The 27899-nt window shown below is 75.1% G+C and overlaps 1 protein-coding gene across 1 annotated transcript; it reads right to left on the reverse strand.

The window, feature by feature from the left end:
• Positions 1-4765: 4765 nt before the first annotated feature.
• Positions 4766-16105, reverse strand: LOC125443479 (basic proline-rich protein-like; the record flags this gene model as incomplete). Its single annotated transcript, XM_048515624.1, has 2 exons — positions 4766-5747; positions 15903-16105. Coding segments are annotated over 2 exons (1185 nt in total), but the record flags the coding sequence as incomplete, so codon positions are not given.
• Positions 16106-27899: the final 11794 nt, after the last annotated feature.

Genomic DNA, 27899 nt, shown 5'->3' on the forward strand with positions numbered 1-27899 from the left:
GGGTGGGGGGGGGGGGGGGTGGGGGGGGGGGGGGGTGGGGGGGGGGGGGGGTGGGGGGGGGGGGGGGTGGGGGGGGGGGGGGGTGGGGGGGGGGGGGGGTGGGGGGGGGGGGGGGTGGGGGGGGGGGGGGGTGGGGGGGGGGGGGGGTGGGGGGGGGGGGGGGTGGGGGGGGGGGGGGGTGGGGGGGGGGGGGGGTGGGGGGGGGGGGGGGTGGGGGGGGGGGGGGGTGGGGGGGGGGGGGGGTGGGGGGGGGGGGGGGTGGGGGGGGGGGGGGGTGGGGGGGGGGGGGGGTGGGGGGGGGGGGGGGTGGGGGGGGGGGGGGGTGGGGGGGGGGGGGGGTGGGGGGGGGGGGGGGTGGGGGGGGGGGGGGGTGGGGGGGGGGGGGGGTGGGGGGGGGGGGGGGTGGGGGGGGGGGGGGGTGGGGGGGGGGGGGGGTGGGGGGGGGGGGGGGTGGGGGGGGGGGGGGGTGGGGGGGGGGGGGGGTGGGGGGGGGGGGGGGTGGGGGGGGGGGGGGGTGGGGGGGGGGGGGGGTGGGGGGGGGGGGGGGTGGGGGGGGGGGGGGGTGGGGGGGGGGGGGGGTGGGGGGGGGGGGGGGTGGGGGGGGGGGGGGGTGGGGGGGGGGGGGGGTGGGGGGGGGGGGGGGTGGGGGGGGGGGGGGGTGGGGGGGGGGGGGGGTGGGGGGGGGGGGGGGTGGGGGGGGGGGGGGGTGGGGGGGGGGGGGGGTGGGGGGGGGGGGGGGTGGGGGGGGGGGGGGGTGGGGGGGGGGGGGGGTGGGGGGGGGGGGGGGTGGGGGGGGGGGGGGGTGGGGGGGGGGGGGGGTGGGGGGGGGGGGGGGTGGGGGGGGGGGGGGGTGGGGGGGGGGGGGGGTGGGGGGGGGGGGGGGTGGGGGGGGGGGGGGGTGGGGGGGGGGGGGGGTGGGGGGGGGGGGGGGTGGGGGGGGGGGGGGGTGGGGGGGGGGGGGGGTGGGGGGGGGGGGGGGTGGGGGGGGGGGGGGGTGGGGGGGGGGGGGGGTGGGGGGGGGGGGGGGTGGGGGGGGGGGGGGGTGGGGGGGGGGGGGGGTGGGGGGGGGGGGGGGTGGGGGGGGGGGGGGGTGGGGGGGGGGGGGGGTGGGGGGGGGGGGGGGTGGGGGGGGGGGGGGGTGGGGGGGGGGGGGGGTGGGGGGGGGGGGGGGTGGGGGGGGGGGGGGGTGGGGGGGGGGGGGGGTGGGGGGGGGGGGGGGTGGGGGGGGGGGGGGGTGGGGGGGGGGGGGGGTGGGGGGGGGGGGGGGTGGGGGGGGGGGGGGGTGGGGGGGGGGGGGGGTGGGGGGGGGGGGGGGTGGGGGGGGGGGGGGGTGGGGGGGGGGGGGGGTGGGGGGGGGGGGGGGTGGGGGGGGGGGGGGGTGGGGGGGGGGGGGGGTGGGGGGGGGGGGGGGTGGGGGGGGGGGGGGGTGGGGGGGGGGGGGGGTGGGGGGGGGGGGGGGTGGGGGGGGGGGGGGGTGGGGGGGGGGGGGGGTGGGGGGGGGGGGGGGTGGGGGGGGGGGGGGGTGGGGGGGGGGGGGGGTGGGGGGGGGGGGGGGTGGGGGGGGGGGGGGGTGGGGGGGGGGGGGGGTGGGGGGGGGGGGGGGTGGGGGGGGGGGGGGGTGGGGGGGGGGGGGGGTGGGGGGGGGGGGGGGTGGGGGGGGGGGGGGGTGGGGGGGGGGGGGGGTGGGGGGGGGGGGGGGTGGGGGGGGGGGGGGGTGGGGGGGGGGGGGGGTGGGGGGGGGGGGGGGTGGGGGGGGGGGGGGGTGGGGGGGGGGGGGGGTGGGGGGGGGGGGGGGTGGGGGGGGGGGGGGGTGGGGGGGGGGGGGGGTGGGGGGGGGGGGGGGTGGGGGGGGGGGGGGGTGGGGGGGGGGGGGGGTGGGGGGGGGGGGGGGTGGGGGGGGGGGGGGGTGGGGGGGGGGGGGGGTGGGGGGGGGGGGGGGTGGGGGGGGGGGGGGGTGGGGGGGGGGGGGGGTGGGGGGGGGGGGGGGTGGGGGGGGGGGGGGGTGGGGGGGGGGGGGGGTGGGGGGGGGGGGGGGTGGGGGGGGGGGGGGGTGGGGGGGGGGGGGGGTGGGGGGGGGGGGGGGTGGGGGGGGGGGGGGGTGGGGGGGGGGGGGGGTGGGGGGGGGGGGGGGTGGGGGGGGGGGGGGGTGGGGGGGGGGGGGGGTGGGGGGGGGGGGGGGTGGGGGGGGGGGGGGGTGGGGGGGGGGGGGGGTGGGGGGGGGGGGGGGTGGGGGGGGGGGGGGGTGGGGGGGGGGGGGGGTGGGGGGGGGGGGGGGTGGGGGGGGGGGGGGGTGGGGGGGGGGGGGGGTGGGGGGGGGGGGGGGTGGGGGGGGGGGGGGGTGGGGGGGGGGGGGGGTGGGGGGGGGGGGGGGTGGGGGGGGGGGGGGGTGGGGGGGGGGGGGGGTGGGGGGGGGGGGGGGTGGGGGGGGGGGGGGGTGGGGGGGGGGGGGGGTGGGGGGGGGGGGGGGTGGGGGGGGGGGGGGGTGGGGGGGGGGGGGGGTGGGGGGGGGGGGGGGTGGGGGGGGGGGGGGGTGGGGGGGGGGGGGGGTGGGGGGGGGGGGGGGTGGGGGGGGGGGGGGGTGGGGGGGGGGGGGGGTGGGGGGGGGGGGGGGTGGGGGGGGGGGGGGGTGGGGGGGGGGGGGGGTGGGGGGGGGGGGGGGTGGGGGGGGGGGGGGGTGGGGGGGGGGGGGGGTGGGGGGGGGGGGGGGTGGGGGGGGGGGGGGGTGGGGGGGGGGGGGGGTGGGGGGGGGGGGGGGTGGGGGGGGGGGGGGGTGGGGGGGGGGGGGGGTGGGGGGGGGGGGGGGTGGGGGGGGGGGGGGGTGGGGGGGGGGGGGGGTGGGGGGGGGGGGGGGTGGGGGGGGGGGGGGGTGGGGGGGGGGGGGGGTGGGGGGGGGGGGGGGTGGGGGGGGGGGGGGGTGGGGGGGGGGGGGGGTGGGGGGGGGGGGGGGTGGGGGGGGGGGGGGGTGGGGGGGGGGGGGGGTGGGGGGGGGGGGGGGTGGGGGGGGGGGGGGGTGGGGGGGGGGGGGGGTGGGGGGGGGGGGGGGTGGGGGGGGGGGGGGGTGGGGGGGGGGGGGGGTGGGGGGGGGGGGGGGTGGGGGGGGGGGGGGGTGGGGGGGGGGGGGGGTGGGGGGGGGGGGGGGTGGGGGGGGGGGGGGGTGGGGGGGGGGGGGGGTGGGGGGGGGGGGGGGTGGGGGGGGGGGGGGGTGGGGGGGGGGGGGGGTGGGGGGGGGGGGGGGTGGGGGGGGGGGGGGGTGGGGGGGGGGGGGGGTGGGGGGGGGGGGGGGTGGGGGGGGGGGGGGGTGGGGGGGGGGGGGGGTGGGGGGGGGGGGGGGTGGGGGGGGGGGGGGGTGGGGGGGGGGGGGGGTGGGGGGGGGGGGGGGTGGGGGGGGGGGGGGGTGGGGGGGGGGGGGGGTGGGGGGGGGGGGGGGTGGGGGGGGGGGGGGGTGGGGGGGGGGGGGGGTGGGGGGGGGGGGGGGTGGGGGGGGGGGGGGGTGGGGGGGGGGGGGGGTGGGGGGGGGGGGGGGTGGGGGGGGGGGGGGGTGGGGGGGGGGGGGGGTGGGGGGGGGGGGGGGTGGGGGGGGGGGGGGGTGGGGGGGGGGGGGGGTGGGGGGGGGGGGGGGTGGGGGGGGGGGGGGGTGGGGGGGGGGGGGGGTGGGGGGGGGGGGGGGTGGGGGGGGGGGGGGGTGGGGGGGGGGGGGGGTGGGGGGGGGGGGGGGTGGGGGGGGGGGGGGGTGGGGGGGGGGGGGGGTGGGGGGGGGGGGGGGTGGGGGGGGGGGGGGGTGGGGGGGGGGGGGGGTGGGGGGGGGGGGGGGTGGGGGGGGGGGGGGGTGGGGGGGGGGGGGGGTGGGGGGGGGGGGGGGTGGGGGGGGGGGGGGGTGGGGGGGGGGGGGGGTGGGGGGGGGGGGGGGTGGGGGGGGGGGGGGGTGGGGGGGGGGGGGGGTGGGGGGGGGGGGGGGTGGGGGGGGGGGGGGGTGGGGGGGGGGGGGGGTGGGGGGGGGGGGGGGTGGGGGGGGGGGGGGGTGGGGGGGGGGGGGGGTGGGGGGGGGGGGGGGTGGGGGGGGGGGGGGGTGGGGGGGGGGGGGGGTGGGGGGGGGGGGGGGTGGGGGGGGGGGGGGGTGGGGGGGGGGGGGGGTGGGGGGGGGGGGGGGTGGGGGGGGGGGGGGGTGGGGGGGGGGGGGGGTGGGGGGGGGGGGGGGTGGGGGGGGGGGGGGGTGGGGGGGGGGGGGGGTGGGGGGGGGGGGGGGTGGGGGGGGGGGGGGGTGGGGGGGGGGGGGGGTGGGGGGGGGGGGGGGTGGGGGGGGGGGGGGGTGGGGGGGGGGGGGGGTGGGGGGGGGGGGGGGTGGGGGGGGGGGGGGGTGGGGGGGGGGGGGGGTGGGGGGGGGGGGGGGTGGGGGGGGGGGGGGGTGGGGGGGGGGGGGGGTGGGGGGGGGGGGGGGTGGGGGGGGGGGGGGGTGGGGGGGGGGGGGGGTGGGGGGGGGGGGGGGTGGGGGGGGGGGGGGGTGGGGGGGGGGGGGGGTGGGGGGGGGGGGGGGTGGGGGGGGGGGGGGGTGGGGGGGGGGGGGGGTGGGGGGGGGGGGGGGTGGGGGGGGGGGGGGGTGGGGGGGGGGGGGGGTGGGGGGGGGGGGGGGTGGGGGGGGGGGGGGGTGGGGGGGGGGGGGGGTGGGGGGGGGGGGGGGTGGGGGGGGGGGGGGGTGGGGGGGGGGGGGGGTGGGGGGGGGGGGGGGTGGGGGGGGGGGGGGGTGGGGGGGGGGGGGGGTGGGGGGGGGGGGGGGTGGGGGGGGGGGGGGGTGGGGGGGGGGGGGGGTGGGGGGGGGGGGGGGTGGGGGGGGGGGGGGGTGGGGGGGGGGGGGGGTGGGGGGGGGGGGGGGTGGGGGGGGGGGGGGGTGGGGGGGGGGGGGGGTGGGGGGGGGGGGGGGTGGGGGGGGGGGGGGGTGGGGGGGGGGGGGGGTGGGGGGGGGGGGGGGTGGGGGGGGGGGGGGGTGGGGGGGGGGGGGGGTGGGGGGGGGGGGGGGTGGGGGGGGGGGGGGGTGGGGGGGGGGGGGGGTGGGGGGGGGGGGGGGTGGGGGGGGGGGGGGGTGGGGGGGGGGGGGGGTGGGGGGGGGGGGGGGTGGGGGGGGGGGGGGGTGGGGGGGGGGGGGGGTGGGGGGGGGGGGGGGTGGGGGGGGGGGGGGGTGGGGGGGGGGGGGGGTGGGGGGGGGGGGGGGTGGGGGGGGGGGGGGGTGGGGGGGGGGGGGGGTGGGGGGGGGGGGGGGTGGGGGGGGGGGGGGGTGGGGGGGGGGGGGGGTGGGGGGGGGGGGGGGTGGGGGGGGGGGGGGGTGGGGGGGGGGGGGGGTGGGGGGGGGGGGGGGTGGGGGGGGGGGGGGGTGGGGGGGGGGGGGGGTGGGGGGGGGGGGGGGTGGGGGGGGGGGGGGGTGGGGGGGGGGGGGGGTGGGGGGGGGGGGGGGTGGGGGGGGGGGGGGGTGGGGGGGGGGGGGGGTGGGGGGGGGGGGGGGTGGGGGGGGGGGGGGGTGGGGGGGGGGGGGGGTGGGGGGGGGGGGGGGTGGGGGGGGGGGGGGGTGGGGGGGGGGGGGGGTGGGGGGGGGGGGGGGTGGGGGGGGGGGGGGGTGGGGGGGGGGGGGGGTGGGGGGGGGGGGGGGTGGGGGGGGGGGGGGGTGGGGGGGGGGGGGGGTGGGGGGGGGGGGGGGTGGGGGGGGGGGGGGGTGGGGGGGGGGGGGGGTGGGGGGGGGGGGGGGTGGGGGGGGGGGGGGGTGGGGGGGGGGGGGGGTGGGGGGGGGGGGGGGTGGGGGGGGGGGGGGGTGGGGGGGGGGGGGGGTGGGGGGGGGGGGGGGTGGGGGGGGGGGGGGGTGGGGGGGGGGGGGGGTGGGGGGGGGGGGGGGTGGGGGGGGGGGGGGGTGGGGGGGGGGGGGGGTGGGGGGGGGGGGGGGTGGGGGGGGGGGGGGGTGGGGGGGGGGGGGGGTGGGGGGGGGGGGGGGTGGGGGGGGGGGGGGGTGGGGGGGGGGGGGGGTGGGGGGGGGGGGGGGTGGGGGGGGGGGGGGGTGGGGGGGGGGGGGGGTGGGGGGGGGGGGGGGTGGGGGGGGGGGGGGGTGGGGGGGGGGGGGGGTGGGGGGGGGGGGGGGTGGGGGGGGGGGGGGGTGGGGGGGGGGGGGGGTGGGGGGGGGGGGGGGTGGGGGGGGGGGGGGGTGGGGGGGGGGGGGGGTGGGGGGGGGGGGGGGTGGGGGGGGGGGGGGGTGGGGGGGGGGGGGGGTGGGGGGGGGGGGGGGTGGGGGGGGGGGGGGGTGGGGGGGGGGGGGGGTGGGGGGGGGGGGGGGTGGGGGGGGGGGGGGGTGGGGGGGGGGGGGGGTGGGGGGGGGGGGGGGTGGGGGGGGGGGGGGGTGGGGGGGGGGGGGGGTGGGGGGGGGGGGGGGTGGGGGGGGGGGGGGGTGGGGGGGGGGGGGGGTGGGGGGGGGGGGGGGTGGGGGGGGGGGGGGGTGGGGGGGGGGGGGGGTGGGGGGGGGGGGGGGTGGGGGGGGGGGGGGGTGGGGGGGGGGGGGGGTGGGGGGGGGGGGGGGTGGGGGGGGGGGGGGGTGGGGGGGGGGGGGGGTGGGGGGGGGGGGGGGTGGGGGGGGGGGGGGGTGGGGGGGGGGGGGGGTGGGGGGGGGGGGGGGTGGGGGGGGGGGGGGGTGGGGGGGGGGGGGGGTGGGGGGGGGGGGGGGTGGGGGGGGGGGGGGGTGGGGGGGGGGGGGGGTGGGGGGGGGGGGGGGTGGGGGGGGGGGGGGGTGGGGGGGGGGGGGGGTGGGGGGGGGGGGGGGTGGGGGGGGGGGGGGGTGGGGGGGGGGGGGGGTGGGGGGGGGGGGGGGTGGGGGGGGGGGGGGGTGGGGGGGGGGGGGGGTGGGGGGGGGGGGGGGTGGGGGGGGGGGGGGGTGGGGGGGGGGGGGGGTGGGGGGGGGGGGGGGTGGGGGGGGGGGGGGGTGGGGGGGGGGGGGGGTGGGGGGGGGGGGGGGTGGGGGGGGGGGGGGGTGGGGGGGGGGGGGGGTGGGGGGGGGGGGGGGTGGGGGGGGGGGGGGGTGGGGGGGGGGGGGGGTGGGGGGGGGGGGGGGTGGGGGGGGGGGGGGGTGGGGGGGGGGGGGGGTGGGGGGGGGGGGGGGTGGGGGGGGGGGGGGGTGGGGGGGGGGGGGGGTGGGGGGGGGGGGGGGTGGGGGGGGGGGGGGGTGGGGGGGGGGGGGGGTGGGGGGGGGGGGGGGTGGGGGGGGGGGGGGGTGGGGGGGGGGGGGGGTGGGGGGGGGGGGGGGTGGGGGGGGGGGGGGGTGGGGGGGGGGGGGGGTGGGGGGGGGGGGGGGTGGGGGGGGGGGGGGGTGGGGGGGGGGGGGGGTGGGGGGGGGGGGGGGTGGGGGGGGGGGGGGGTGGGGGGGGGGGGGGGTGGGGGGGGGGGGGGGTGGGGGGGGGGGGGGGTGGGGGGGGGGGGGGGTGGGGGGGGGGGGGGGTGGGGGGGGGGGGGGGTGGGGGGGGGGGGGGGTGGGGGGGGGGGGGGGTGGGGGGGGGGGGGGGTGGGGGGGGGGGGGGGTGGGGGGGGGGGGGGGTGGGGGGGGGGGGGGGTGGGGGGGGGGGGGGGTGGGGGGGGGGGGGGGTGGGGGGGGGGGGGGGTGGGGGGGGGGGGGGGTGGGGGGGGGGGGGGGTGGGGGGGGGGGGGGGTGGGGGGGGGGGGGGGTGGGGGGGGGGGGGGGTGGGGGGGGGGGGGGGTGGGGGGGGGGGGGGGTGGGGGGGGGGGGGGGTGGGGGGGGGGGGGGGTGGGGGGGGGGGGGGGTGGGGGGGGGGGGGGGTGGGGGGGGGGGGGGGTGGGGGGGGGGGGGGGTGGGGGGGGGGGGGGGTGGGGGGGGGGGGGGGTGGGGGGGGGGGGGGGTGGGGGGGGGGGGGGGTGGGGGGGGGGGGGGGTGGGGGGGGGGGGGGGTGGGGGGGGGGGGGGGTGGGGGGGGGGGGGGGTGGGGGGGGGGGGGGGTGGGGGGGGGGGGGGGTGGGGGGGGGGGGGGGTGGGGGGGGGGGGGGGTGGGGGGGGGGGGGGGTGGGGGGGGGGGGGGGTGGGGGGGGGGGGGGGTGGGGGGGGGGGGGGGTGGGGGGGGGGGGGGGTGGGGGGGGGGGGGGGTGGGGGGGGGGGGGGGTGGGGGGGGGGGGGGGTGGGGGGGGGGGGGGGTGGGGGGGGGGGGGGGTGGGGGGGGGGGGGGGTGGGGGGGGGGGGGGGTGGGGGGGGGGGGGGGTGGGGGGGGGGGGGGGTGGGGGGGGGGGGGGGTGGGGGGGGGGGGGGGTGGGGGGGGGGGGGGGTGGGGGGGGGGGGGGGTGGGGGGGGGGGGGGGTGGGGGGGGGGGGGGGTGGGGGGGGGGGGGGGTGGGGGGGGGGGGGGGTGGGGGGGGGGGGGGGTGGGGGGGGGGGGGGGTGGGGGGGGGGGGGGGTGGGGGGGGGGGGGGGTGGGGGGGGGGGGGGGTGGGGGGGGGGGGGGGTGGGGGGGGGGGGGGGTGGGGGGGGGGGGGGGTGGGGGGGGGGGGGGGTGGGGGGGGGGGGGGGTGGGGGGGGGGGGGGGTGGGGGGGGGGGGGGGTGGGGGGGGGGGGGGGTGGGGGGGGGGGGGGGTGGGGGGGGGGGGGGGTGGGGGGGGGGGGGGGTGGGGGGGGGGGGGGGTGGGGGGGGGGGGGGGTGGGGGGGGGGGGGGGTGGGGGGGGGGGGGGGTGGGGGGGGGGGGGGGTGGGGGGGGGGGGGGGTGGGGGGGGGGGGGGGTGGGGGGGGGGGGGGGTGGGGGGGGGGGGGGGTGGGGGGGGGGGGGGGTGGGGGGGGGGGGGGGTGGGGGGGGGGGGGGGTGGGGGGGGGGGGGGGTGGGGGGGGGGGGGGGTGGGGGGGGGGGGGGGTGGGGGGGGGGGGGGGTGGGGGGGGGGGGGGGTGGGGGGGGGGGGGGGTGGGGGGGGGGGGGGGTGGGGGGGGGGGGGGGTGGGGGGGGGGGGGGGTGGGGGGGGGGGGGGGTGGGGGGGGGGGGGGGTGGGGGGGGGGGGGGGTGGGGGGGGGGGGGGGTGGGGGGGGGGGGGGGTGGGGGGGGGGGGGGGTGGGGGGGGGGGGGGGTGGGGGGGGGGGGGGGTGGGGGGGGGGGGGGGTGGGGGGGGGGGGGGGTGGGGGGGGGGGGGGGTGGGGGGGGGGGGGGGTGGGGGGGGGGGGGGGTGGGGGGGGGGGGGGGTGGGGGGGGGGGGGGGTGGGGGGGGGGGGGGGTGGGGGGGGGGGGGGGTGGGGGGGGGGGGGGGTGGGGGGGGGGGGGGGTGGGGGGGGGGGGGGGTGGGGGGGGGGGGGGGTGGGGGGGGGGGGGGGTGGGGGGGGGGGGGGGTGGGGGGGGGGGGGGGTGGGGGGGGGGGGGGGTGGGGGGGGGGGGGGGTGGGGGGGGGGGGGGGTGGGGGGGGGGGGGGGTGGGGGGGGGGGGGGGTGGGGGGGGGGGGGGGTGGGGGGGGGGGGGGGTGGGGGGGGGGGGGGGTGGGGGGGGGGGGGGGTGGGGGGGGGGGGGGGTGGGGGGGGGGGGGGGTGGGGGGGGGGGGGGGTGGGGGGGGGGGGGGGTGGGGGGGGGGGGGGGTGGGGGGGGGGGGGGGTGGGGGGGGGGGGGGGTGGGGGGGGGGGGGGGTGGGGGGGGGGGGGGGTGGGGGGGGGGGGGGGTGGGGGGGGGGGGGGGTGGGGGGGGGGGGGGGTGGGGGGGGGGGGGGGTGGGGGGGGGGGGGGGTGGGGGGGGGGGGGGGTGGGGGGGGGGGGGGGTGGGGGGGGGGGGGGGTGGGGGGGGGGGGGGGTGGGGGGGGGGGGGGGTGGGGGGGGGGGGGGGTGGGGGGGGGGGGGGGTGGGGGGGGGGGGGGGTGGGGGGGGGGGGGGGTGGGGGGGGGGGGGGGTGGGGGGGGGGGGGGGTGGGGGGGGGGGGGGGTGGGGGGGGGGGGGGGTGGGGGGGGGGGGGGGTGGGGGGGGGGGGGGGTGGGGGGGGGGGGGGGTGGGGGGGGGGGGGGGTGGGGGGGGGGGGGGGTGGGGGGGGGGGGGGGTGGGGGGGGGGGGGGGTGGGGGGGGGGGGGGGTGGGGGGGGGGGGGGGTGGGGGGGGGGGGGGGTGGGGGGGGGGGGGGGTGGGGGGGGGGGGGGGTGGGGGGGGGGGGGGGTGGGGGGGGGGGGGGGTGGGGGGGGGGGGGGGTGGGGGGGGGGGGGGGTGGGGGGGGGGGGGGGTGGGGGGGGGGGGGGGTGGGGGGGGGGGGGGGTGGGGGGGGGGGGGGGTGGGGGGGGGGGGGGGTGGGGGGGGGGGGGGGTGGGGGGGGGGGGGGGTGGGGGGGGGGGGGGGTGGGGGGGGGGGGGGGTGGGGGGGGGGGGGGGTGGGGGGGGGGGGGGGTGGGGGGGGGGGGGGGTGGGGGGGGGGGGGGGTGGGGGGGGGGGGGGGTGGGGGGGGGGGGGGGTGGGGGGGGGGGGGGGTGGGGGGGGGGGGGGGTGGGGGGGGGGGGGGGTGGGGGGGGGGGGGGGTGGGGGGGGGGGGGGGTGGGGGGGGGGGGGGGTGGGGGGGGGGGGGGGTGGGGGGGGGGGGGGGTGGGGGGGGGGGGGGGTGGGGGGGGGGGGGGGTGGGGGGGGGGGGGGGTGGGGGGGGGGGGGGGTGGGGGGGGGGGGGGGTGGGGGGGGGGGGGGGTGGGGGGGGGGGGGGGTGGGGGGGGGGGGGGGTGGGGGGGGGGGGGGGTGGGGGGGGGGGGGGGTGGGGGGGGGGGGGGGTGGGGGGGGGGGGGGGTGGGGGGGGGGGGGGGTGGGGGGGGGGGGGGGTGGGGGGGGGGGGGGGTGGGGGGGGGGGGGGGTGGGGGGGGGGGGGGGTGGGGGGGGGGGGGGGTGGGGGGGGGGGGGGGTGGGGGGGGGGGGGGGTGGGGGGGGGGGGGGGTGGGGGGGGGGGGGGGTGGGGGGGGGGGGGGGTGGGGGGGGGGGGGGGTGGGGGGGGGGGGGGGTGGGGGGGGGGGGGGGTGGGGGGGGGGGGGGGTGGGGGGGGGGGGGGGTGGGGGGGGGGGGGGGTGGGGGGGGGGGGGGGTGGGGGGGGGGGGGGGTGGGGGGGGGGGGGGGTGGGGGGGGGGGGGGGTGGGGGGGGGGGGGGGTGGGGGGGGGGGGGGGTGGGGGGGGGGGGGGGTGGGGGGGGGGGGGGGTGGGGGGGGGGGGGGGTGGGGGGGGGGGGGGGTGGGGGGGGGGGGGGGTGGGGGGGGGGGGGGGTGGGGGGGGGGGGGGGTGGGGGGGGGGGGGGGTGGGGGGGGGGGGGGGTGGGGGGGGGGGGGGGTGGGGGGGGGGGGGGGTGGGGGGGGGGGGGGGTGGGGGGGGGGGGGGGTGGGGGGGGGGGGGGGTGGGGGGGGGGGGGGGTGGGGGGGGGGGGGGGTGGGGGGGGGGGGGGGTGGGGGGGGGGGGGGGTGGGGGGGGGGGGGGGTGGGGGGGGGGGGGGGTGGGGGGGGGGGGGGGTGGGGGGGGGGGGGGGTGGGGGGGGGGGGGGGTGGGGGGGGGGGGGGGTGGGGGGGGGGGGGGGTGGGGGGGGGGGGGGGTGGGGGGGGGGGGGGGTGGGGGGGGGGGGGGGTGGGGGGGGGGGGGGGTGGGGGGGGGGGGGGGTGGGGGGGGGGGGGGGTGGGGGGGGGGGGGGGTGGGGGGGGGGGGGGGTGGGGGGGGGGGGGGGTGGGGGGGGGGGGGGGTGGGGGGGGGGGGGGGTGGGGGGGGGGGGGGGTGGGGGGGGGGGGGGGTGGGGGGGGGGGGGGGTGGGGGGGGGGGGGGGTGGGGGGGGGGGGGGGTGGGGGGGGGGGGGGGTGGGGGGGGGGGGGGGTGGGGGGGGGGGGGGGTGGGGGGGGGGGGGGGTGGGGGGGGGGGGGGGTGGGGGGGGGGGGGGGTGGGGGGGGGGGGGGGTGGGGGGGGGGGGGGGTGGGGGGGGGGGGGGGTGGGGGGGGGGGGGGGTGGGGGGGGGGGGGGGTGGGGGGGGGGGGGGGTGGGGGGGGGGGGGGGTGGGGGGGGGGGGGGGTGGGGGGGGGGGGGGGTGGGGGGGGGGGGGGGTGGGGGGGGGGGGGGGTGGGGGGGGGGGGGGGTGGGGGGGGGGGGGGGTGGGGGGGGGGGGGGGTGGGGGGGGGGGGGGGTGGGGGGGGGGGGGGGTGGGGGGGGGGGGGGGTGGGGGGGGGGGGGGGTGGGGGGGGGGGGGGGTGGGGGGGGGGGGGGGTGGGGGGGGGGGGGGGTGGGGGGGGGGGGGGGTGGGGGGGGGGGGGGGTGGGGGGGGGGGGGGGTGGGGGGGGGGGGGGGTGGGGGGGGGGGGGGGTGGGGGGGGGGGGGGGTGGGGGGGGGGGGGGGTGGGGGGGGGGGGGGGTGGGGGGGGGGGGGGGTGGGGGGGGGGGGGGGTGGGGGGGGGGGGGGGTGGGGGGGGGGGGGGGTGGGGGGGGGGGGGGGTGGGGGGGGGGGGGGGTGGGGGGGGGGGGGGGTGGGGGGGGGGGGGGGTGGGGGGGGGGGGGGGTGGGGGGGGGGGGGGGTGGGGGGGGGGGGGGGTGGGGGGGGGGGGGGGTGGGGGGGGGGGGGGGTGGGGGGGGGGGGGGGTGGGGGGGGGGGGGGGTGGGGGGGGGGGGGGGTGGGGGGGGGGGGGGGTGGGGGGGGGGGGGGGTGGGGGGGGGGGGGGGTGGGGGGGGGGGGGGGTGGGGGGGGGGGGGGGTGGGGGGGGGGGGGGGTGGGGGGGGGGGGGGGTGGGGGGGGGGGGGGGTGGGGGGGGGGGGGGGTGGGGGGGGGGGGGGGTGGGGGGGGGGGGGGGTGGGGGGGGGGGGGGGTGGGGGGGGGGGGGGGTGGGGGGGGGGGGGGGTGGGGGGGGGGGGGGGTGGGGGGGGGGGGGGGTGGGGGGGGGGGGGGGTGGGGGGGGGGGGGGGTGGGGGGGGGGGGGGGTGGGGGGGGGGGGGGGTGGGGGGGGGGGGGGGTGGGGGGGGGGGGGGGTGGGGGGGGGGGGGGGTGGGGGGGGGGGGGGGTGGGGGGGGGGGGGGGTGGGGGGGGGGGGGGGTGGGGGGGGGGGGGGGTGGGGGGGGGGGGGGGTGGGGGGGGGGGGGGGTGGGGGGGGGGGGGGGTGGGGGGGGGGGGGGGTGGGGGGGGGGGGGGGTGGGGGGGGGGGGGGGTGGGGGGGGGGGGGGGTGGGGGGGGGGGGGGGTGGGGGGGGGGGGGGGTGGGGGGGGGGGGGGGTGGGGGGGGGGGGGGGTGGGGGGGGGGGGGGGTGGGGGGGGGGGGGGGTGGGGGGGGGGGGGGGTGGGGGGGGGGGGGGGTGGGGGGGGGGGGGGGTGGGGGGGGGGGGGGGTGGGGGGGGGGGGGGGTGGGGGGGGGGGGGGGTGGGGGGGGGGGGGGGTGGGGGGGGGGGGGGGTGGGGGGGGGGGGGGGTGGGGGGGGGGGGGGGTGGGGGGGGGGGGGGGTGGGGGGGGGGGGGGGTGGGGGGGGGGGGGGGTGGGGGGGGGGGGGGGTGGGGGGGGGGGGGGGTGGGGGGGGGGGGGGGTGGGGGGGGGGGGGGGTGGGGGGGGGGGGGGGTGGGGGGGGGGGGGGGTGGGGGGGGGGGGGGGTGGGGGGGGGGGGGGGTGGGGGGGGGGGGGGGTGGGGGGGGGGGGGGGTGGGGGGGGGGGGGGGTGGGGGGGGGGGGGGGTGGGGGGGGGGGGGGGTGGGGGGGGGGGGGGGTGGGGGGGGGGGGGGGTGGGGGGGGGGGGGGGTGGGGGGGGGGGGGGGTGGGGGGGGGGGGGGGTGGGGGGGGGGGGGGGTGGGGGGGGGGGGGGGTGGGGGGGGGGGGGGGTGGGGGGGGGGGGGGGTGGGGGGGGGGGGGGGTGGGGGGGGGGGGGGGTGGGGGGGGGGGGGGGTGGGGGGGGGGGGGGGTGGGGGGGGGGGGGGGTGGGGGGGGGGGGGGGTGGGGGGGGGGGGGGGTGGGGGGGGGGGGGGGTGGGGGGGGGGGGGGGTGGGGGGGGGGGGGGGTGGGGGGGGGGGGGGGTGGGGGGGGGGGGGGGTGGGGGGGGGGGGGGGTGGGGGGGGGGGGGGGTGGGGGGGGGGGGGGGTGGGGGGGGGGGGGGGTGGGGGGGGGGGGGGGTGGGGGGGGGGGGGGGTGGGGGGGGGGGGGGGTGGGGGGGGGGGGGGGTGGGGGGGGGGGGGGGTGGGGGGGGGGGGGGGTGGGGGGGGGGGGGGGTGGGGGGGGGGGGGGGTGGGGGGGGGGGGGGGTGGGGGGGGGGGGGGGTGGGGGGGGGGGGGGGTGGGGGGGGGGGGGGGTGGGGGGGGGGGGGGGTGGGGGGGGGGGGGGGTGGGGGGGGGGGGGGGTGGGGGGGGGGGGGGGTGGGGGGGGGGGGGGGTGGGGGGGGGGGGGGGTGGGGGGGGGGGGGGGTGGGGGGGGGGGGGGGTGGGGGGGGGGGGGGGTGGGGGGGGGGGGGGGTGGGGGGGGGGGGGGGTGGGGGGGGGGGGGGGTGGGGGGGGGGGGGGGTGGGGGGGGGGGGGGGTGGGGGGGGGGGGGGGTGGGGGGGGGGGGGGGTGGGGGGGGGGGGGGGTGGGGGGGGGGGGGGGTGGGGGGGGGGGGGGGTGGGGGGGGGGGGGGGTGGGGGGGGGGGGGGGTGGGGGGGGGGGGGGGTGGGGGGGGGGGGGGGTGGGGGGGGGGGGGGGTGGGGGGGGGGGGGGGTGGGGGGGGGGGGGGGTGGGGGGGGGGGGGGGTGGGGGGGGGGGGGGGTGGGGGGGGGGGGGGGTGGGGGGGGGGGGGGGTGGGGGGGGGGGGGGGTGGGGGGGGGGGGGGGTGGGGGGGGGGGGGGGTGGGGGGGGGGGGGGGTGGGGGGGGGGGGGGGTGGGGGGGGGGGGGGGTGGGGGGGGGGGGGGGTGGGGGGGGGGGGGGGTGGGGGGGGGGGGGGGTGGGGGGGGGGGGGGGTGGGGGGGGGGGGGGGTGGGGGGGGGGGGGGGTGGGGGGGGGGGGGGGTGGGGGGGGGGGGGGGTGGGGGGGGGGGGGGGTGGGGGGGGGGGGGGGTGGGGGGGGGGGGGGGTGGGGGGGGGGGGGGGTGGGGGGGGGGGGGGGTGGGGGGGGGGGGGGGTGGGGGGGGGGGGGGGTGGGGGGGGGGGGGGGTGGGGGGGGGGGGGGGTGGGGGGGGGGGGGGGTGGGGGGGGGGGGGGGTGGGGGGGGGGGGGGGTGGGGGGGGGGGGGGGTGGGGGGGGGGGGGGGTGGGGGGGGGGGGGGGTGGGGGGGGGGGGGGGTGGGGGGGGGGGGGGGTGGGGGGGGGGGGGGGTGGGGGGGGGGGGGGGTGGGGGGGGGGGGGGGTGGGGGGGGGGGGGGGTGGGGGGGGGGGGGGGTGGGGGGGGGGGGGGGTGGGGGGGGGGGGGGGTGGGGGGGGGGGGGGGTGGGGGGGGGGGGGGGTGGGGGGGGGGGGGGGTGGGGGGGGGGGGGGGTGGGGGGGGGGGGGGGTGGGGGGGGGGGGGGGTGGGGGGGGGGGGGGGTGGGGGGGGGGGGGGGTGGGGGGGGGGGGGGGTGGGGGGGGGGGGGGGTGGGGGGGGGGGGGGGTGGGGGGGGGGGGGGGTGGGGGGGGGGGGGGGTGGGGGGGGGGGGGGGTGGGGGGGGGGGGGGGTGGGGGGGGGGGGGGGTGGGGGGGGGGGGGGGTGGGGGGGGGGGGGGGTGGGGGGGGGGGGGGGTGGGGGGGGGGGGGGGTGGGGGGGGGGGGGGGTGGGGGGGGGGGGGGGTGGGGGGGGGGGGGGGTGGGGGGGGGGGGGGGTGGGGGGGGGGGGGGGTGGGGGGGGGGGGGGGTGGGGGGGGGGGGGGGTGGGGGGGGGGGGGGGTGGGGGGGGGGGGGGGTGGGGGGGGGGGGGGGTGGGGGGGGGGGGGGGTGGGGGGGGGGGGGGGTGGGGGGGGGGGGGGGTGGGGGGGGGGGGGGGTGGGGGGGGGGGGGGGTGGGGGGGGGGGGGGGTGGGGGGGGGGGGGGGTGGGGGGGGGGGGGGGTGGGGGGGGGGGGGGGTGGGGGGGGGGGGGGGTGGGGGGGGGGGGGGGTGGGGGGGGGGGGGGGTGGGGGGGGGGGGGGGTGGGGTGGGGGGGGGGTGGTGGAGGGGGGGGGGGGGGGGGGGGGGGGGCGGCGGGGGGGAGGGGGGGGGGGAGGCCGGGAGGGGGGGGGGCGGGGGGGGGGGGGGGGGGGGGGGGGGGGGGGGGGGGGACATACAGGCGGGGGCTGATGGGAATTGTAGTCCATAACATCTGGAGTGCCAAAGGTTCGCCATCACTGGACTAGGAGAAAAGGACTCCAAGACCTCCACTTCTATTCATGGGTGTTGAGGGAGTTTTGGCTTTCGAAAGCTTGTACTCTGGAAATCTTGCTGATCTCTAAGACACTGCTAGACTCGAATCTAGCTCTTTCACTCTAGACCGACACGGTTACCCTCTGAATCTTGTCAGATCGTATGCCAGCCGAGAGCACTGAAGCAGTGGATTAAAAGTCCAGCTTATTGTTAACTCAGTTATAGACCCCCAAACACAATAATCGGGTGGGTTAAAGACAGACCCAAACCCACCTCTTCCCCTCCCCCCTGGATGTACCAAAAGGTAGGGGTCACTCTGGCCCAAGCAGCTGATTTGGCCAGCGTCAGTGAGCGAATAGTGTTCACAGAAGTGCCAAATGCGAAAGAGGGAACCACACACCAGAAAACAAACAAGCTCTTCCGAGATGCAACAGACAGACTCGGACACGACGACTCAGACTCATCCCCCGCTGCAGTGAATTCACAGCCTGGGGCACATCACACACACACACACACACACACATTCTGCCTCAGTGTATTGTCAAAGGCTTTCATGGCCAGAATCACTGTGGTGCTGTGTGGTTTCCGGGCTGTATGGCCGTGTTCTAGCAGCATTCTCTCCTGACATTTCGCCTGCATCTGTGGCTGGCATCCTCTGAAGATCCTTTGAAGATGCCAGCCACAGATGCAGGCGAAACGTCAGGAGAGAATGCTGCTAGAACACGGCCATACAGCCCGGAAACCACACAGCACCACATTCTGCCTCAGTCTCTCCATCTGTAAAATAGGAATTGAAGAAGCCTCCGACACAAGACAGAGATTTACAAACACAGTTATGGCCACGGAAGTGGTGATCACCGCTGAATTCCTACAGGCAACCCCGCACACAGAAACACACGAAGCAGAAAGACTTGGCAATCTTTAAACAGCCGGCTTGGCATTAAATAGGGCTACTGTAGGACTTTCTGCTGGGGCAGATGTTGCTTGCATCAGCCGCAATGGGCAGGAAAGGCAGTACATACCAATGTGTCCCAGTCCCCACATAGCCCTCATAGCATGAAAAACTGAGGTTGCCCTCACAGGAATGGGGGACACTGGTCTGGCAGGGAGCTCTGCGCTCTGAGGGGCTGGCCCGTGCACCCCGTGCAGTGTTGCTGGAAAGGGGGAAGCGTGCTGCATGTGACCACCCCACTGCCAGAATGGCCGCTCTCTCTGCATCCTGCTCGGCACAGTGGGCCAGAGGCCTTTTGCTGATTTTTCCTGAAAGGCAACCTTGCTCCGAGCCCAGGATCAACAACGCATGAGTGTACCCGCTCCGAATGCAAACACAACAGCCCCTCGATCCACGGAAGGGAGCCTCTGCAGAGAAATCTGGCGCAGCCACGTCAGAGGAGGAAAAATTATACTCTCCGTGACTCACAATCAGTGACATTTACACAGAAAAGAAAACCTTATCAGGACTTAGTGGAGCGGCACCCGCTGCTTCCTCCTTCCGGGTGGAATTTGAGAGGCTGCTTTTGATGGGCCTCAGAAGGCAAGATTATTCCTGGCTGACAGAAGAACCCACCTCTCACCTGCCATGGGGGAGGACGTGGCGGGTGGGGGGGGGGAGGTATAAACTCCACAGACCAGGAGGCAGGAGCTAAACAGGAGAACCAGAGGTGCTGGCCAGGGACTTGCAGAGACACTCGCCCACAGACGAACCGTGAGGGACCGAGACTTATTCTGGGACCTCTCAGCATCAACTAAAAAGCAGAGAGGAGGCAGCAGAGATGGGAAAGCGCTACACAACACACCTCCCAAACAAAGCACAGCGCTAGTAGCTAGCACAGAGTCAGCGTGGTGTAGTGGTTAGAGTGCTGGAAGAGGATTGGGGGGGTTTTGGGATCGAATCCCCGCTTCTGCCACGGAAGCTGGCTGGGTACCCTTGGATCAACTGCATGCTCTCTACGTGGCAGGGTGTTGTGAGGGTAAAACGGGGGAGAAAGAGAATTACATATCGAGACCGCATCACCCATGTTACACGATATGTTCCCACACGGCCTCTTCGTTCAGCAGAGGCCAGCCTACTGGCGATCCCTGGCCCCTCGATGATGCGGGGTTGGTTTTCCACACGGGCTTGTGGGCTTTTACAGCCCTGGTCTGGGCCTGGTGGACTGGCCTCTCTCCCAATTAGTTGTCCTGGTCTCCAAGGGACCTTGCGAGTCTCCGCAGAGGCCTGCAAGATCAAGCTTGTTCCATTGGGCCTTTGGAGGGACCAGCCGCTGATAGTGCCCCCCCCCTTTTCTGGCTCCTACATCTGGGCCTATAACATCTGATGAGATCTGCCGTTCCTCCCTTGGGGGAAGGATTTAATAGTAGGTTAAAGGGCGCCACCTACGCTTATATTCATGCTTTTATTCTAAGTGTTAATGTTTAGTTAGCCTCCGCTGCTTTTATAAGTTTTAGCCAATTTATGATGATTTTATGATTGTATTTATTATATGCTGTACACCGCCCAGAGCCCTTCAGGGACGGGGCGGTATAGAAGCCCAAAGTGTGTGCGTGCGTGTGTGTGTGTGTGTGTGTGTAAATAAATAAATAAATAAATATGCCACTTTGGGTCCTTACTTGGGAGAAAGGTGAAGTATAAATGGTTAATAAATATCTGCAAGACTGCCTCACCCGTTATTCCCCGTGGAGTGTTGGCGCTCAGCAAACAACAAGGTACCAGAGATCCCTGGTCCGAAAACTGTCCAGCTATCCTCAACCAAAGCATTGTCGGCTCTGGTTATGGTCTGGTGGAAAGCTCTAGTCTAATGAGACCAAGATCTGTCATCTTGAAGAAGAAGAGTTTGGATTTATATCCCACCTTTCTCTCCTGTGAGGAGACTCAAGGTGGCTTACAAGCTCCTTTTCCTTCCTCTCCCCACAACAAACACCTTGCGAGGCAGGTGGGGTTGACAGAGTTCTGAGAGAACTGTGTCTAGCCCAAAGCCACCCAGCAGGAACGTAAGACTGCGGAGACACGTCTGGTTCACCAGATAAGCCTCAGCCACTCAGGTGGAGGAGTGGGAAATCAAACCCAGTTCTCCAGATTAGAGTCCATTGGCTCTTAATCACTACACCACGTTGGCTCATCTTGCAATATCTGTCACAGTTCCGCAGACAGAACTGCTCCCCGCCCCCTGCCTATGGTTGAGGGCAATAATTTATTGCCATGCACCGTTCTGAGTCCACTTGTCAGGGAGAGCAGTTCACGAGTCTAATAGATGATGATGATGATGATGATGACGACAACAACAACAACAACAACAACTGATGAGAAGCAACTGGAAAAACTTACACAATATGAGGATTTAAGGATTGAACTACAAAGACTCTGGCACAAACCAGTAAAGGTGGTCCCAGTGGTGATCGGCACACTGGGTACAGTGCCTAAAGAACTTGGACGGCACTTAAAAACAATCGGCGCTGACAAAATCACCATATGTCAGCTGCAAAAGGCCACCCTACTCGGCTCTGCACGCATTATTCGTCGATACATCACACAGTCCTAGATGCTTGGGAAGTGTCCGACGTGTGATGTAATACAAAATCCAGCATATTGATCTTGTTTGCTGTGTATAACTGTTTTTGTATCAATATAACAACAACAACAACAACAACAACGGGAGCTTTGATTCTCAAAAGCTCACACCTTGGAAATCTCGGTGGTCTCTCGAATCTGACTGTTGGCTACAGATCAACGCAGCTCCCCTCTGAAGGCGGGTCTCTGTGTTTCTTCGCCCATCACATTCCCCGCTTGAGGCAAACTAATTTCGTTTTGGGAGCAGGCTGCTGTGGTGGAACTAACAGTTGACTTAGAACATGAAGATTCACACTCCTTCTGCTTTGCTCTGGGCAAAGGCTTTTTATGGCTTTTCCTTAAAAGAAAGGGGGACCACCTCCGGGCCAGGTTTGAAATGTAAACACAAGCAAGAATAAGTTAACAGGACACAACCTGAAATCCTCAAGAGGAGAGGGCTAGTTGTTGTTTCTCCGACAGATAATGTTTGGACAGCCCTGGCTCCCAAGTGCGGAATTCCCACACTCCGGGAGGTTCACCAGAGTTCTAACCTGAGCATATTTCAGAAAAATGAAGGACCCACACATCCAAGTCAGCTACTTCCATGGATGCAAATTAGCCACAATACCTCTTGGCAGCCAGGTAAATATATATATATATAAAATCTGGAACAAGATACTATTTCAGATACATGCAAAAACGCAGAATTGGAAACATGACATGAAGTCACACAGACAACACAACATCTGAGAAATGGCACACTGAATTTTTTTTACTGGGTCCTAAAATAAACCGTTTCCTGGGGAAATGATGTTCTTTGCCAGCCCAATAAAAGAGGGAAATGTGGAACAACTCCTTCAGTAGGGTGTTGTGGGTTTTTCAGGTTGTATGGCCGTGTTCCAGTAGCATTCTCTCCTGATGTTTCGCCTGCATCTGTGGCTGACATCTTAAAGATGCCAGCCACAGATACAGGCGAAACGTCAGGAGAGCATGCTACTGGAACACAGCTATACAACCTGGAAAACCCACAACACCCTAGTGATTCTGGCTGTGAAAGCCTTCAACAATACAACTCCTTCAGTGTTTGCTCCAGAGGTGTCCCCCACCCTCCATCACAAGCAAGAACAGAACTTGCTTCCACAGTTTCCTGCCCCACTCACCTAGCTGGGGGCCATCTCATTTCTTTGCACGTCAACCTTTGTGTTACCTCTGGGAAATTAACACGGTTACAGTGAGTCGGAAGAGCGACCATGCCCGTGTGCTATTTCCATTGCTCCCTGAAACTTTATAGGCTAATAAAAATAATTATGTGCAATCAGACGGGAAATGAAGAGGCAGGCAGTCAAGGCATAACTTCATTTGCGCACGCCCTGATGCAACTCAGCACAGCCTCGAACGCATAGCCCACACAAAGACATAAAGTTCCCATTTGGCACCTGGATTGCTAGTTTCCGCCAGCGGCAGAAGAGCTCCCTCATCTAAACCCACATCTGAAGAGCTGGGATTTTGTCTGTGCTCAAACCTCTTTGTTACAACGCAAACTTCGTATCCCAGGCTTGAATTATTCAGACACGTTTTGAAGATTTTTCTAGTAGGAGCAGCAGTGGCGTAGCAGGTTAAGAGCTCGTGTATCTAATCTGGAGGAACCGGGTTTGATTCTCTGCTCTGCCGCCTGAGCTGTGGAGGCTTATCTGGGGAATTCAGATTAGCCTGTGCACTCCAACACACGCCAGCTGGGTGACCTTGGGCTAGTCACAGCTCTATGGAGCTCTCTCAGCCCCACCTACCTCACAGGGTGTTTGTTGTGAGGGGGGAAGGGCAAGGAGATTGTCAGCCCCTTTGAGTCTCCTGCAGGAGAGAAAGGGGGGATATAAATCCAAACTCTTCTTCTCTTCTTCTAGTAAGTTGCAAGCTGTGTGAGCATAACATGCCAGGTTTCTGTGAGATAGTGTTACAATTTGGGGGCCCAATTTGGACTTCCACATTCTGAGGAAGAATGCCGCATGCACAGATCTGTTGCTGTCATTAGAAACAATCTGGGGAATGTGTTGCTTGTATTGGTCCATTCTGCGCAATCCGCCTTGAATCCCAGTGAGAGGACTATAAATAATGGCAATAAAATAAATTTAAGTGGGGGTGCCAGGAACTGACCCATTTGACACTGGGGATGACAGACTTTTGCTCGAAAAGCATGCTGTCCACAGACCCTTCCATGCCAGGATCAATATAGTGGCTAAGAGCAGGTGGGCTTATAATCCAGAGAACCGAGTTTGATTCCTCCCTCTTCCACCTGAGTGGCAAAGGCTTATCTGGTGAACTTATCTGGAGCAGCAGTGGTGTAGGAGGTTAAGAGCTCGTGTATCTAATCTGGAGGAACCGGGTTTGATTCCCAGCTCTGCCGCCTGAGCTGTGGAGGCTTATCTGGGGAATACAGATTAGCCTGTGCACTCCCACACACGCCAGCTGGGTGACCTTGGGCTAGTCACAGCTTCTCGGAGCTCTCTCAGCCCCACCTACCTGACAGGGTGTTTGTTGTGAGGGGGGAAGGGCAAGGAGATTGTAAGCCCCTTTGAGTCTCCTCAGGAGAGAAAGGGGGGATATAAATCCAAACTCCTCCTCTTCTACTCTTCTTCTTCTAAAGATGTGCTTCCGCACTCCTACATTCCTGGTGGGTGACCTTGGGCCAGTCACAGTTCTCTCTGAGCTCTCTCAGCCCCACCTACCTCACCAGGTGTCTGTTGTGGGGAGAGGAAGGGAAAGGAGCTTGTGAGCCATCTTGAGTCTCCTTACAGGAGAGAAAGGTGGGGTGTAAATCCAAACTCCTTCTCCTCCTCCTTCTCTGCTTTGTAGCACTTCAAACCACTGGTCCCCCTGGGTCCAGCGATATCTACTCCGACAGCAGATTCCCAGTTTCAGTCATCCTGAACCTCTTTTCAAATGGAGGGGAAGGTCTACTGTGTGCAACAGGGCGGTCCTGTCTCTGAGCCACAGCCTCACCTTCACCAGAGAGTTTCCAGCAGAAAGGCACGGCAAGGGACATGCTGACCCCTTCCTCCTAACACAAGATGCTCTCCAAAAAACTACCTGCAAAGAAGCAGAACAGACCCTGCCGAGGCCGCCCTGGCAGCCGCTGCCCAGTCAGATTGCTCAGTACCTGGCCCCCAGGAAGCTCCACCTCATCCAGGAAAGGAGAGGGAGCACATTTCTGATCTTATGTTTGCTGGCACTCCCCCTCCCACCCAGTGTGTGTGTGTGTGTGGGGGGGGAGGCCAGAGTAGCCTCGGGACCAAGGGACGGCTCACTGCTACCAGGATGTGAAATCATGTGAGAGATTTCAAGCTTTCCACTGCGCTGGATGCGTCAAGATGAACTTAGCCCGTTCGGAAGGATGTGCCGGCTTCCCAACTGAACGCTGCAGAATAACAGAGACTTGGGAGTGGGGGGCGGGGGGGGGAGCAGCTTCCAATCAAACGAACATCCATTCACCCTTCGGCAAGGTGAGCTGCCTTACCCAGACATGTCGCAAGACATTTCCGGCGTTCCTCCTTTTCTATGCAGTGCCCAGAGCACAAAAACCCACAATAATTGTTTTTTTTTAAGTTGGGGGGTACTGGATAAAATCTGTTTACAACTAGATTGGAGTCCAGGGGCTCCTTAAAGACCAACAACATTTTCAACGTATAAGCTTTTGAGAGGCCAAATTCCCTTTGTCAGATAACAGTCAGAAAGAGGAACACTTAGTACTTATATCTCAGTCAGAAGCTGGTATGTTGGGGTTAGAAGAGGAGGGTTGCCCAAAAGACAGGGGTGTCCAGCTCTGGTGCCCCAGATGTTCATGGACTACAATTCCCACCAGCCCCTGCCAGCATGGCCAGTTGGAACTGATGGGAATTGTAGTCCATGAACATCTGGGGAGCCAGAGTTGGACACCCCTGCCATAAGAGATGCAGAGGTTCAACTGAGGGTGCCGTCACCTAGATTAGAGCAGAGACCCAGTTTTTAGGGGCAGAGATTCAAATCTAGCATTTCTACTGCAGACCAACATATCTACCCTTGGTGACTCCATTATATTTACATTTCCAGCTAATTCCCATCCTATGCAAAGAGTTCTAAAGAGACTGACCTTCAGACACCAGACTTCCCCAGAACTGTTTTGCTCCTGCAAATGTTATGTTAAATATTCATAGTCCATAAATATTTATAGTCCATAAAACTATATTCAAGGCAGTTTACGACGGGAGGTAATTTAATAAAAATCAATAAAGCCTCAAAGAAAAGAACAGATAAAAACAGGAACCCCACCACACATTGGTTTAAAACAGGGTAAAAAAAAAATGATGTATCCTACAGCCAATGTCAAGTACCTTTAAAAACACAGCCTGAGAACAGTAACAACCGGAGGAGGTAGCTCAGAAAGCACAGGCTGTGGTCTCGGAGACTTAAGCGAAGACATTGGGTGTTTCCTCACTTGCCACGACCCCCCGTATGCCCCGCGCTGCTCTCAGCGTGCGTCATTTCTGGCGCGTGCCCGGGCTTCCCCACGACCCTGTGCTCTGTGCGGGGTAATCAAAAGGCGCCGTTTGGAAGAGCGCCAGAAATGACATGCGCTGAGGGGGCGTGACAGTGGCAGCGTCAGGGTGGCTGTGTTGTCGCCGCCCCTGTAGTGGGGAGTGCCGGGGGACCCCACGCTACTTGCCTACAGTAGCGCGGGGCAGAAGGTAAGTGGGAAAACGCCCATTAAGAGAGCTCTGCCTAGACCCTAAGACACAGGTGTCAAACTTGCAGCCCTCCAGATGTTATGGACTACAGTTCCCATCATCCCTTCCAGCATGATGCTGGCAGGGGATGATGGGAACTGTAGTCCATAACATCTGGAGGGCCGCGAGTTTGACACCTATCCCCTAAGAGATTTAGGGAGAGAACCTCCTGCCTGTCCCACCAAAGAAGCTGATCTGGTAGGCACAGTAGAGAGGACCTTTTTAGTGGTAGCCCCAAAATTATGGAACAACCTCCCTGGGAAGGTGAGTTTGGGCCCCTCACTTTTGATTTTCAGAGGGGGGCTGAAGACAGTTTTATTCAGAATCGCACTTAACTTATTTATTATTTTAATTCAAGTTCTAATTGGAGATTTAAAATTGTGGCCTTTTATGTGTTTCTATCGTCGTGGTTTTATTTGCATTGTAAGCCCCCTGGAGTCCCACAAGGTAGAAAGGGGGGCTAACAAATCCATTAAATCCATTAAATCACAAGTAAAGTAAGCACAGAGAACCTCTGTCACGCAAGAAATTTCAGAGCATCCAGCCCAGCCAGTTCACCGGGGGACGCGGCATCCCAATTTTGGCATGAGAAGACTCTAATGTATTAAAAGCAACACGAAACAGATTAGCATGCTCTGCCTTTTGGAACAAAGAGCTACACTGAGTCACCGCTGTGTTTTGCTGCTTGCATGATGACTCGCCGAAGGCATTAAACAACATCCCTTTATGCTGGATTCTAGTCTCCGTCCGCACGTGGACAGAGAACTCCTCTATCAAATTAGTATGAAACCTTTCCAAAAAGTCAAAAGCAGGAACTCCCGTGGTGAGATCCAACAGGGAATGCCACTGCACATAACTGAACGCACACAGCTCTAAGCTATAAGCCATGATGTTCACAAAGACGGGTAGAAAATCACCCATTCCTTCTCTCCCTTCCCCCCAGCCTTCCAGCCGCCCATGGAGAGATCCACATGAGTGCTTACTTGTGAACGGCTACTGCTCAGGTTAACGGGAGGGGCATTGGATGCCCATTAGTAGCGTTGGGAAAGCTTCCAGATGCGCCCACGACTCTCCCAAGTACTGGGGACACGCATAAAACGGCCTGGTGTCGGGTCAGCGTGGTGTAGTGGTTAAGAGCAGGTGCACTCTAATCCGGAGAACTGGGTTTGATTCCCCGCTCTGCCACTTGAGCTGTGGAGGCTTATCTGGGGAACCAGATTAGCTTGTGCACTCCAACACATGCCAGCTGGGTGACCTTGGGCTAGTGCTAGTCACAGTTCTTCGGAGCTCTCTCAGCCCCACCCACCTCACAGGGTGTGGGGAGGGGGACGGGAAAAAGGATTGTAAGCCCTTTTGAGTCTCCTTACAGGAGAGAAGGGGGGGGGGATAAATCCAAACTCTTCTTCTTCTTATATTGAACCAGACCATCAATTTGTCAAGATCTGAACTGTCTATTTAGACAGGGACCAGATCTCTTTCACAGGACTTCCTGCCTGGTCCTTTTAACTGGAGATGCCGAGGATTGAACCAGGAACCTTCTGTATGCCATGCCAAGGCTCTACCACTGAGCCACGGCCCCTGCCCAAGTCCTGCCCAACGTCCATCAACTTTTCTCTGACAACACACACAGGGGGAGGGAGGGAGGGAGGGAGGGAGGGAGAAAGCACTGTGATTCCCTACGACAGTGGTGGTGAACCTTTTGCATTCCAGATGTTATGGACTACAATTCCCATCATGATGGGAGCTGATGGGAATTGTAGTCCATAACATCTGGAGTGCCAAAGGTTCGCCACCACTGCCCTATGACAACTTGAGTTGGAGGGAGAATCCCAAAGGACCCTCCATTACGTAGCACACCGAAAACTCTGCACATCCTTGAGTGAGAAGGTTTTTATATGGTACATTTTTATCTTCTCACCCCTCCCCAGAGTGCTCCATGGCAGCATACAGTCCCCCTCACACTGTATCCACACAACCATCCTGTGAGGTAGATTTGACTGATAAAACACGACTGGTCCCAAGTTTCACAGCAAGTGGGAGTTTGAACCCGCATCTCCACAGCTTCCTAGGCCAAAGTTCTAAGCCTTAATGATACCCCAAATATACATGGACAGAAGACAAGGCTGTTCCTTTATGAAACTCGAACACTTAAAAAAGACTGCCCTTCATTCAGCCACCTGTATGTAAACCTGCCAACACGGCTCTGGCATACAAAACAGGAGTTCGGTGTTACTGGAAGCTGCTTTTGTGAATTTGCTTTGAAGTGGCATGAATTATTAAGAATACAGTTGTCGGAATAATGGAACAAGGCTGAGGACTTGTCAGAGCCCCCCTCGCAGGGAAAACAAGCTGACTCCTAGATCAAGACTGGTAAAGCAGAGACTTTGGCGTGGATGTAGCGGTTAAGAGCAGGTGGATTCTAAGCTGGAAAACCGGGTTTGATTTGTGGAGGCTTATCTGGTGGACCAGATGTGTCCTGCTGAGCTAGTCACAGTTCCCTCTGAACTCTCTCAGCCTCACCTGCCTCAAGGTGTCTGTTGTGGGGAGAGGAAGGAAAAGGCCTCCTTACAGGAGAGAAAGGTGGGTTATAAATCCAAACTCTTCTCCTCCTCCTCCTCCTCCTCCAATTGGTGCAAAAGAGGCTGTTTCAGCTAATGATTAGTGCACACTGATGGTTAGGACACCTTGAAAGAGCTACCTGAGTTTCAAGGTGGTTTTGACATTTAAAGCCCAGTGCAGCCTGGGACCAACTCACCCGAGGAATGAACACTCTCCCATTTGGAGGGTTCGCCACCTGAGATCTTCCAGGAAACACACCTGTAGATTTTGAAGCATCCATCAAATTGCACACAAAGCCCCTGGGACTTGGCTGTTACGGCTGTTCTTTTCAAAGGGCCTGAATCAATTTATCAGGGCTATATTAATAGTTGAACAGCCTCTACAAATGCTGTAAAGATGGACTCGCATCAGGAGCAACACTCAAGAATTCGCAACACTCAACACTCAACAACTTCTCCGTGGAAACCCAACATAGTAATCGGACCTCCACTTTGGATACAAGTACATGCATCCGCCAGCCGCGAAGAGCTCAACGTTTGCTTTCGAGCTCATACCTAATGTCTAAAGTGAAGCAACGCGAAAACAAAACAAGCACGCAAAACAAAATAAGAGCAGGGCAAATAAAAAAGATCCACAAAATGATCTTTTGGAACATAGGTGTCAAACTCACGGCCCTCCAGATGTTATGGACTACAGGTCCCATCATCCCCTGCCAGCATCCTGTTGACTCAAAAGTCACCAAAGCGACACCACCTCGTCTCACAACGAGGAGCGTTGGTTGCATCCAGAGACCGCAATGTGGTGCAGTCTACCGTTTTCTGCT

Source organism: Sphaerodactylus townsendi, linkage group LG14 (assembly GCF_021028975.2).
Source record: "Sphaerodactylus townsendi isolate TG3544 linkage group LG14, MPM_Stown_v2.3, whole genome shotgun sequence".
NCBI classification, from domain to species: Eukaryota; Metazoa; Chordata; class Lepidosauria; order Squamata; family Sphaerodactylidae; genus Sphaerodactylus; species Sphaerodactylus townsendi.